At 43.9% G+C, this 10,813-nt stretch overlaps 1 protein-coding gene across 1 annotated transcript in view; it reads left to right on the top strand.

Annotated features, from left to right (window-relative positions):
* Positions 1-10,813, top strand: part of PSD3 (pleckstrin and Sec7 domain containing 3) — a 114,836-nt gene that overhangs the window by 52,177 nt on the left and 51,846 nt on the right. The window contains exons 8-9 of the mRNA XM_041395940.1: positions 769-827; positions 4,398-4,487. Of these exons, the coding sequence (XP_041251874.1) occupies positions 769-827; positions 4,398-4,487 (149 nt within the window). The remainder of the gene's footprint in view (positions 1-768; positions 828-4,397; positions 4,488-10,813) is intronic.

Below are 10,813 nucleotides of genomic sequence, written 5' to 3'. Positions count from 1 at the left end.
TCCAGGGCCTCAGAGTGTGGGACATTGCTTTCAGTGTGCCAGTGATTAGTGGCAGTTCTGAACTAGAGGCGTCAGAAAGTGGGGTGTGGAGCAGTGCACCATCCCATTTTCTGCAGAGCTGCTCCCCCTACACACACATTTCAGTTGTTTTGAGCCAGTAATAATTTTCTTCACTCAGTCCTCCAACTCTGTTCTAAGTTTCTATGAATCTGGCTTATTGCTGAGGGTGTTGGCCATAGGACCAGCTTAGAAGCCCCTAGAGTGGTCTCTACCCAGCGTGGAGGCAAGGCAACATAAGCAACTGCACTTCTCCAAAATTAGGTCTAATTGAGCTCTGAATGAGGACTAAGCCAGAGGGGGAGAAAACCAGGATACCCACTCCTGTAATGCTGCACCCACTCCTTACACAAGAACAAATGTATTTTACTTTTCCGTTTCTGCACTGAAGTAAACGAAGAAGGAGGTGTTGATTCAAACTGTAATATTGGTATTAGCAAGCTAAGAGTGATAGCATGATTTTCTGTCTTGATTGCCTCATCCATGGGTGCTGCAAGACAGTTTTGATAGTTACTAAAAGATGAAAGAAAGACTGGTCTGGTTTGGCAGCTGTGTGATGATCTCATTGTTAATTTATTTAATTATGTATATTTCTTGATAAAACAGATTCTTATGAAGGGAACAGACTCAATTAGTCTGTGAGTCTCAGTTTCAGCTTCTTAAAGGTCCAGATGTGTTTTTGCATGTGACTGGTTATTTCTCTTTCTGCAGATGGAGTTCACTGTCTCACGTGTGCCATGATGCTGTTGAACACAGACCTCCATGGCCATGTGAGTATGCACAGCTTTGTGTAGACTGCTTCTATCCACACCATGCTGGGACTGGGTGGTCCTGTGGCAGTCCCTGTGGCAGTCCCTGTGGTGGCCTTCCTCTGAAGCCCCTGCAGACAGCAAACAGTGAGAAGGCTGCACTCCAGGCTATTGTCCTGGGCAGGCCTTTCTAGCATGCCTTGATCAGTCATGTGTAAGCTGGCATTGTGCCTGGTGTTCCCATAATGTCTGAGCATACACCCCCACCTTAGGGCCATCTTTCTGGTGTGATTACCATCCTTCCTGCAGCAGGTGCTGACCGGGAAGCTGTACTTGGGATTGGCTTCCCCTTTGCAGTATGTACAAACGTGTGGGAAAGCAGAATAGAGATGTGAGATGAAGAAGTTTTGGGAAGGTCAAAAAGGGAAAGTGATGTTTGCAGGCGTTCAGTTGCAGAGGGCATATCTGGTGAAGCAGTTTTGCACAGACAAATGATGGGTGTACTCAAAACCAAGAGAATGGAGGGGGGATATGAGCATACTGAGTGGGAGCCCTGTGTTCCTGTACTGCAGAGCTCTCTCCATTTCGTGTCTGGGTGAAATAGAATTCTTGTTTGAGTCCTCTTAGTCACACTGCTGCAGGTTGCCAGCAGCCTTAGGATGGGTATTTCAGCACCCATGATGAGATACACCTGCTATGCAAGCTATTCCCATGCTGATGGGAGGCTTCCTCTGCCCTGAAGTTAGGAAGGAGTGTGTAAAAACACAGGGAGCATGGCATTGTAGTATGCAAAAGCAGTGGTTTTAGCCAAGTGACTCTGGGGCTTCTCTCTGGCCCTCCACTGCAGTTGCAAGGGCTCTCCCAGGAGAGTTGGCAACTCTTACACATCAGGGGTTTTGGATTGGGCAGCAGGACATGCAGGCATCATGAGTCTGTCTCAACGGGCTACTTAGACTCTCTGGCGGTGCAGGTAATAAAACCAAGAGTTGTGTGTTCACAAGGCATTCTGAGATCCACCTCCCATTAACTGAATGCCTTTGTCTGCAGGTTGTGGAAGCAGGAGGGGATAGGGAGTTGTGAAGAATTTCTTTCTCTGAAGGCTTAGCCTTCCCTACTGAAGGACTGGATGTGGGGTGTACAGGAATGTGCTGCGGTTTGTCTCTTAGCACACATGGCTTCCCTTGAGGACACCTGAGTCTTTCTGCACAGGTATCCCACTCCCCAGAGTGGTGAGCAGCCTGGGGCTCCTGCTTTACAGTCTGCCTGGCCTCACCAAATAATGGTCATGCATTAGCCTAGCAGCATCTCCCATTGCTCCCTGTGATGCTTTAGTAGGCCGTACTGTCTTCAGTAGGTACTGGAATAAATTATCTGGCTCTGACCCATCATTGCTGCTGTTGACTCTGGTTGTTGCAGTGTGTAACTTTGGAAACTTATCCCACTGGCACTTGACAGTGTATTGTTATGTATATGCAGCTGTAGTGTAGAGACTCCTACTTACATTATGTGCGTGGGTGTGTCTTCATGCTCTCTAAAACCCCTCTGATTTCCTCTAATTTTGGTCTTCCTCTTACTGCTTTGCATTTTTCCACATAGGTGGTAAGTTTGGCATTTTTGACTTGGAATGCAGCCCTTGCAGATATACCTAATTGCCTGTTTCCTAACAAAGATAATGTTTTGCCCTATCCTTTACCGGGATTCTGCTGGAGCAGGAGGCAAATGGGTCACAGGGCTTGTCTATACACTGAGCGCTATGTATTACTGACATACTGATCATAAGCACAGACATTTCTATTTCGCAGTCAGCTCCACTGCTTGTAGGGCTGTAATGCAGCTGCCCTGCCTTCAGTTCACACTTGCTTTTAACTCTTGTAGATAAATTCTTACTTAATCCACTTTATGTTCCCTATCTTGCCACACTTATGTTTGTAACTAAACAGTTTTTGCTAGGTGTGTCTTGGAAATGCATGCTTGGTTTTCTGCACAGAGGTCATCACCCACATTAGTGCTAGAGAGTTTTGAGGTATCTCTAGACCACCAGGTACATCTTCTGGAACCTCTGTGGCACTGTATTTTAGCTTTGATCCTGCAGCAAAACAACCATTTGTCTGCAATGTTGGCTTTGGTCAGCATGGGGAAGCTGCCAACTTCTGCTTGGAGGAAACAAATAGAAGTAGGCTGAAGTTGCAGGGAGAAAGCAAAGCACTTGTAAGTCTGCTAGACCAGCTCCAGTCTGCACCTGAAGACTGAAGTTACAGCTGTGTTCTCTAAGCTTTGCAACTGTAGAGCCAGGGTTACAGCCCATGTGTGTTGTCAGGAGCCATGCTTTTGTGGGAAGCCGTTAATTGTTCCATGGTTTCTGCTTGCCTTCTTTTTGTGGGTTTGTGCTGGCTGCAGGCTATTAGATGTTCCTTATTGGCAAGGTGAGGCTGATGGCCAAGATTTGGTGGTTTTCCTGATCATATGTTATGGAAGGGAAATAGAGGATATGCACTTTAACCTGTCATGTAATTCGTAACATTGAATGGCCTGTGTTACCAACTGGTGCCCTTCCTTGGGCTCCAGTCCAGTGTTATTTTGGACTCCTGCTCCTAGCCAAAGACAAAGCTCACGCAGAGCTCTTCTGCAGACAAAACATGCCCTGAAAGTGGAAAAGTCTTCACTTCCATCTCCTGACTGACAGTGGTGCTATCCTCAAAGATACCATGACTGTCACAGAGCCCTATTTTCCCCTCTGTCTATATCGTGTTCCACCGCTCAGGCTGCTTTCCTTTTCTCAGATACCTTTGGTGTCCTTTTTCAATGCAGTGTTGTAATTGTTGCTGGCTCACATGGCTCCCTGCATATTAAGCAGGGGCCTTCTAGCACCTGGGGAACTGAGTACAGACACTTTTTCTGAGGGGTGATGGAGGCAGGGATTCAAGAGTATTTTAGGGCAGCCTCAAACTTCTGGATGTAGTTTGGCTCCTACACAGACATGTAGGGACAGCCAAACTGTTCCTTTCTGTTTGTGGCTTGTTTGGGCAACTTTCAGTCTGAGACTTAGACAGAAAGAGAGGAAAGAGAGTGAGCCTACAGAAATGTCAAAGCAGCCTCAGCCTGTGAATCTGAAAAGGTAATGGCCATGCCTGGGTATCACACTCCACTCACAGCGGTTGCTGAGGGGGCATTTGAAATTGTAAGAGAAGGGTCTAGAAGGGGCCTCAGTCATGTGTTTCCTGGTGCCCCACAGCAGATTTAAGTAGAGCTTTTCCATCAGAGACTGGTAGAGCTTCTGGAGGCCTGGGGATATAAGGCACCATGCAATACCAGAGATCTTCATGATTGTCCTCTTCATTACCCCCAGTATTAAGCTGGTTTTTTTTTAGGGGGTATATGTGGGGGCCTTTGGTTGCAAAAGTACTTTCCCTTTTCTAGCTATATGCATACAAGGACGCTCATCTATGAGTAATCTCATGAATGTGTTCTTAGTGCTGCCTGGCTTGGGCTTAAAGGACAGCAGGAAGATGCATTTATTCTGATGTTGCTTGTTCCTGTCATTATGGAAAGCAGCAGGAATATGATGTTGTGTTTCTCTGACACTCCTTTCAGAACATTGGGAAAAAGATGACCTGCCAAGAATTCGTTGCTAACCTCCAGGGGATGAACGATGGCAAAGACTTCCCGAGAGGGCTCTTGAAGGTAAGGAATTAACTGCAGAATGTGAGTTTCATTTCTACTGAAAGAGGGTTCAAAACAAAACACCTGTCTTGCATTTTCTGAATCTTAATGTCAGACATGACAAGTGGTGCGCACATTTCTCCTCCCAGAACATACATAATATATATAATGTTTATACTCTTGTTTTCCCTCTTGCCTTCACTCGATAGTGAAGGAGACTCTCTGCAGGACAGAGAGGTGAAACTGAGCTGCAGCAGGTCTCGCCCCAAAGCTGTGTGCTTTGTAAACTTCTGTGGTCATGCCAACCCAGAGTGCTGTCTCCTGATTACAGCAGACAGAAGCAGCCAGTTGGCTCTGAACGCGAATACATTAAAGGTTAAGCCTCATCTCTGTGTACAATCCGGAAGGCGTGTGTGTTTTTTCATCAAAGGTGCTTTGGGGTATTCACATTAGAGCTGGAGATGTAATTTCAGATTATAATGTGCTGTCTGGCGCAGGCTGCATTGCTTCAGCTTTTGTTCATTAAGTTTGTGCTAGGAGTTAAATCTGAGGAATGAGGGAAGAGGCTGAGCAGGACAAACCTTGTTTTATTGTCAGTAATAATGAGAATGTTTCGCTTTTTTGTCTGATTGCTATCATGAAACAGCACTTTGTTTAAATGAAGGCAGGTGTGCATACACTGGAGTTCCTAATTTATTTATTTTTTTATAATGGAAATAAAAATAAGAGGCTGCCAAATCTGAGAGCTGACCCAGTGCCTGTTGAAGCCAACCAAATGAGCTGCCATCTCTTGTGTGAGTTTTGTGTCAGGATCATTGTGAAATACAAATATATCTGCATAGTTGAAGCAGCAGAGTTTGTCTTTTACTCTTGGTAATTTCTTCATTTTCTTGATCTTCTTCAGGGAGATTTTTGTTGGACCTTCCTGCTTCAGTTCTTATTAAGCAATGGGGAATATTAAATTTTAGATTTAATGTTTTTAATTTTTGAATCTGTATATCTGTCAGCAGCCACACTTAAATTACTTTTCCCCCCAAAGGAATCTCATTTCTCTGTTTGTCATAGAGGGATGTATTGAGATTAATTTGCAGGCTAATTACAGCCCTTACTGAATAAATAGATCTCCAGATTGTGTTTAAATAACCTGAGTGTACTGACAAGAGACTTCCAGTGGTGCTCACCTGCTGTTTGTTTTTCTCCTGACAGAATTATGCAGTTGGGGCTGTACTTTCATGTTTAGTGCTCACCTGCTAATGCTAGGCATGTCTGACTCTTCACCCAAAGCAAATACCAGGGCTCAGGATTTTTTGGATGTAGACAGATGGAAGAAGTTTGGTGTTGGTGTCCCATGTTGCTTAAGGCTTTCTGACCTTTTCTGTGTGCTGCCTTGATGGCACCCAGCTTTGTTTTCTCATCTGGCTTGTCTGAAGATTTGATAAACTGACCCGTGTTTTTTTATTTATTAGTGGAGGGGAGTGGAGTGAGTAAATTGTGCTACTGTGTTCACAGCAGCCATGCTGCCACTAAATGTGTGATTACAAAGAATTAGCAGAAATTAATTTTTTGCATTAGTCTCAATAAATTAAGTTCACAGCATGTTTCTTCAGCACAGCACCAAAGTGCATGTAGCTTGCTGCTGCATTAGCTGTGTAGCCGCTGAGCATGGGTGAGGCTGCAAGCCTTCTCCCTGCATCCTTGCCTAGCTGCCTGGGAGAGGAAGAGTGGTTTCCACAGGGTGGCAGTGTGTCCCTGTGGGAGTGAGGTCCTGAGCACCCACTGGTGACTAATGCAGACCAGTGGTGAAGCAAATGGGCTTTTCTGCCTCTGCAGTCTCTCCATGTTGTCCTCGTGGCCCTGCTGCACCCTTGCATGAAGCTCTGTAGCTCTGCTGAGCCCCCGAGCAGTGGTGGAGGGGAAGGAATGCTGTGGAGGACTGAGTGTTCATCCAGGGCTTGTGAAGCTATGTGCAGCATTTATTGTGGATTTAGTTCTCAGATTCAGGTGTGCAAATGTGAATGCTTGTGCTATCCAGGACGGCTGGTTGACAGTCATCAGTCAGACATTGCCTTCAGTCTCTCCCTTCACTGTATGGAGTGTGTCCCTGAGTGTTTCATCTGGATAGGAAAATAGCACATCAAGGAACAGACATCAACACGTTAGGAGGGACACACTTTTGTGTGATCAGCCTCAGAAAACTTGGGACATTAGATCAAGTTACTCCTTTCTTTCACCTCCATGGGGGAGCTATCTCTATGTTTTATTAAGTTTTTTTTTCCTAACAATGAGAACACTTTTGGTACAAACCACAAGGCCTTCATGACCTGATTCTCTGTGTGTCACTAGTTGTGCTTTGAGGACAGATTATTTCACTCTGGTTTGAAAGTAGAAATGAGAAATGCTAATGTGATCTTGCTCACCTTGTGTCTTGCTGTCTGTTTATTTAACATTGAAAAAGATTTTGCTTTTGTACGCCAGTCTGCACAAAGATTCATTGCCTTTTTCCTCACTCCTTTAGTCAGATCCAAGGTTGCTTTTGCAGTTGAGACTCATAAAGACAAATATGCCAAACTGTGATTAAAAGTGCACTTTTCCTCATGGGGTCTGCTTGTAGTAATACATAGATATGTATATATATATATGTAGAAAGGGAAGCCATGGCTAGGATCTCCCTCCTTGGAAAGAAAACAAAATCAGTCTGACATTTTGGCAGTGTCAAGAACCTCATGTTTACAATGTAGGAGTGGTTTCTTTCTCACATGCTCACAGCAGTTTTAATCTTCTGTAGTGGTACCGTCTTCACAATTATATGCTAGGGAACTGTACTGTGTGAGCATAGCCTTCACAGCTGGGTGTCACAAGATTTTCTGGAATGAAGAGGAGATTTGCTTGGAAGGAGCTTGATTTTGGCCATACATTCTTGCTTCAATTCCTGAGGGCAGTGTGGTCCCCACAAATAAAGTGCTGGTATGGTGCTGGACACAATGTTTTCCTGTTGCCATCTTGAGACAAGGTGTGTGGGGGTCCACTCCAGGAAGGTGGTATTGACAAGACCTTTCATATGTAAGGAGAGGAAATGTCTTCTGTGGTCCACAGAGAGCCTGTGAGAAAGCATCACTGAGGAAATGGATCTCTGCTTTTGTTAGGCAGTATTCTGGGAGGGGTACTCTGTTGTTAGGCTGTGTGCAAAGTACCACCTGTCCTGCGTAAATAAATGTTCTCTGCATTTACAGCATCCAGCACACGTCATTCCTGGAATCACAGGCATCGCCCATCCTTTGACATTGGCTGACTGGTAGTAGTGCTGTCCCATGATATATGAAGTGGGGAAGTCATACCTGGCTGTGTGTCTTTTGGAGGTGGTAGCTCTTCTCTGACCTGTTGTACTGTCTGGGAACCTCCATCATGCTGAGGTACCTGGGATGCACTTGGCTAGACTCATCCTTTCAAGGACTGCTGATGGAGATAGGATGCCAATCCTGCATTAAAAATCTGCATTTTCTCCAAGGGTGTTTTTTGGGTAGGCCTTATCTCCTGCAGAAACACTGTAATGAAGTGACCAAATTAACTTGGAGTTGCTGGTGCTGAACTCTTCTGAAGAACCTGTCCTTAATTTCCTAAATGATCTGAATTCTTGATTAGGATTCCTGGGATATGCAATTTCCTATAGAAGCTGCAAAGTAGGGTTTATCTCATGTTGCTGTCAGTTCCCTGCACTTTAATTACTGGGTGTTTTTGCCACTGTCTTTCTGCCTCCTCTCGCTCTCCCTCTCTCTTTTTTTTTTTTTTTTAATTCCCTTTGAAAGCCCTCCAAAGCAAATACTCAATTTGGAGAGAATTATTGGCATCTTGCTTTATCCATTCCAAACATTTCAGGTATTTAGCAGAGAGAATGAGCATCAGGTGGCTAACTTCTCCCTGCACAGCCTCAGCCCCCCTTTACAGAGAGGAACTCACACGAATTGGACTGCTGTGTGCATCCTAATTGCTCTCATGAACAGTCTCTGTACTTCATCCATTTCACGGTTTTTTGGCAAGAAATTCCCACCTTTGAGGGAAACCTGATGAAGTTGGGGAGATGAGAGCGTGTGACAGCGTGCCAAGATGGCCCCAGGAGGACCGGCATTGACTGCTGTAAAACCCTGCAGCAGTGAGCAGAGGAGGGAGAGGACCAAGTGCCTTTGCTTCGCTGAACAAGACAGAGCTCTGGCTCCTTGTTTCTTCCCCAAAATAAAGTTTTTTCTCTTAATAATACTTCTGTTGGAAATAGTATTTTTGGGCCATTTCTTATCTGTATGAAATAGAAGATCTGTTACAGAAGGCCCCTTTCAGCTGCCAGGAGACAACAGAATCTAATCTGGCGGTATAAAAATTGGAGAATGCAGGATTAGATTGTTAATCCTTGTCTTAAACAGTTGTTTGTGAAAGCATACTTTCTTTTCACTCTCAGAGGAGCCACTGATCCATGGGGAACTGTAGGTGGCTGTAGGGAACACCTGGCTTGTCTTCACTCTTCTCCATTCTTGCTGAGAACCTTCTTGCCGTGATAACCTTTGTTTCCTTCAGCTTGGAGTTTTTTGGGTGTTGTCACTTGTCCTGTTCAAGAGCAATAACACTTAAAGGATGCCTGTGCAGAACTGAGAATTAGACTAGGTTATGATGGTGTGTGTATTGCTTTGTGTCCCTTGAATTACAGAGATTCCTGATACCTTCCTGCCCTGTTGAAATGCAAATATATTTTCTTTTTATATTTCAGGAGCTTACCTCAGTGCATAAAAAAAGAAAAATCTATAATCTATATATTTTTTCTCAAGTCAAACCTAGATACTGAGTTGAAGAAAGCCTTATAATAACAAAAACCTAATACCAGCTGTCTCTGAGCAGGGAAAGCAGAACTTCAAATAAGACTTAAAACATAAAATTTTTTGGAGGTGATCCAAGAATTAGGATTGCTCTGCATAGTCCAGGGGTGGTACAAGGGGTTGCTTATCTTACTAGAAAGCAGGCTCAATTTCAGGATGGATCTGCTGGATGTTCTGCTTTGACAATCTGCATTTCTCTGAATTATTTTTTGCTCCTTCAACCTTTCACCTCCTTTGTAAGCGTTGTTCAAAAGATCTCACTTAGCCTACCAGGCTTTTGTGTCAGCAACGAGTGAAACCCAAGCAGAGTCAGCTAAGAATTTCCATTGCTACTGGCTGCAATTACATGGCTCAATACCAGCCTCATAATGAACATTTAGGGGGTTAATTTTCATTTTTGGAGGCAAGCTGTCTGTAGTGTCCTGTCCAGGTTGATCAGACAAGGGAATTATTTGATGTTTGACTTGTTAGATAGCCAAGGCCATCAACTTGTCTCCTACTGTAACTGAATTGCGTAGCAGGTCCCAAGGATGAATGTCATCTGTCAAGTGTGGAGGATGCAGACTGGTAGTCTCCAGGAATGATGCACTCTGCCACTTTAAAAGAGGAATTTTGGGCTCTTTTCAGACTGGGAATTCTCTAATACAATGTCACACATACATTTTGGTCCCTATGACTTATTACTCCCACCTCCATGTAGGTAGAAAACAAATTCTGAAAAACATTCTTTGATCTTCCACCCACTGATCTGCTTGAAATTTAAGTTCTGTTCTGCATCTCGAGGGAAGGAAGAGTACGAATATAATTTATACTATATTAAAAAAAAAAAAAAAGAAAAAAAAAAAAAAAAAAAAAAAAAAAAAAAAAAAAAAAAAAGAAAAAAAGAAGACGAGAGAACATTCCTTCCACCAGCTTTAGGATTATTGCTGTATAAATCTTCAGTATTCCTTCCTTCTGTTTGTCACCACACTTTTCAAGTAGCATTGGACTGTTCTCTCTCTGACCCAGTTACACTGTTTTCTTTCAAACAGGAGTATAAGCCTGCTCCTTAAATTCAGATTTCTTTTTCTCCTTTCCTGTGATGTTAAATGGAATATTTAGTTTCCTTCCAAAGTCACGCTTTCTTGGATGATCAAGTATTCGCAAGATCCTTGTACAAATGTGGGGCAAATCCAAGGCACCAGTTTTCTGTCCTGTTGACAGATGTGTTCTGGAAGGTGTCAAGAGATGTAGGAAGAATTTAATCTGCTTTTGGGGCAAGGTAGCTGGACATGACTCCATAGGTAGATGGAATTGTGGAGAAAAGGTATGTCAAAGGCTATGCCTGTTTTCCCCCCTTCCATAGTGCAATGCCTACAGCCACAGGTGACACTAACTTGTAACTTGTGTGGATCTTAGAGTGGCCTCAATTTCCTTCCTCCCTATCTCTTCTCCCACTTCTCCCTACTGTGTCCCCTCCCTTTCTTTTTGCCCCCATCTTTTTGCTTG

The sequence above is a fragment of the Onychostruthus taczanowskii genome, unplaced genomic scaffold (assembly GCF_017590055.1).
Source record: "Onychostruthus taczanowskii isolate IOZ18803 unplaced genomic scaffold, ASM1759005v1 scaffold121, whole genome shotgun sequence".
In the NCBI taxonomy this organism is placed as follows: Eukaryota; Metazoa; Chordata; class Aves; order Passeriformes; family Passeridae; genus Onychostruthus; species Onychostruthus taczanowskii.
This window is presented reverse-complemented; position numbering and strand designations above follow the sequence as displayed.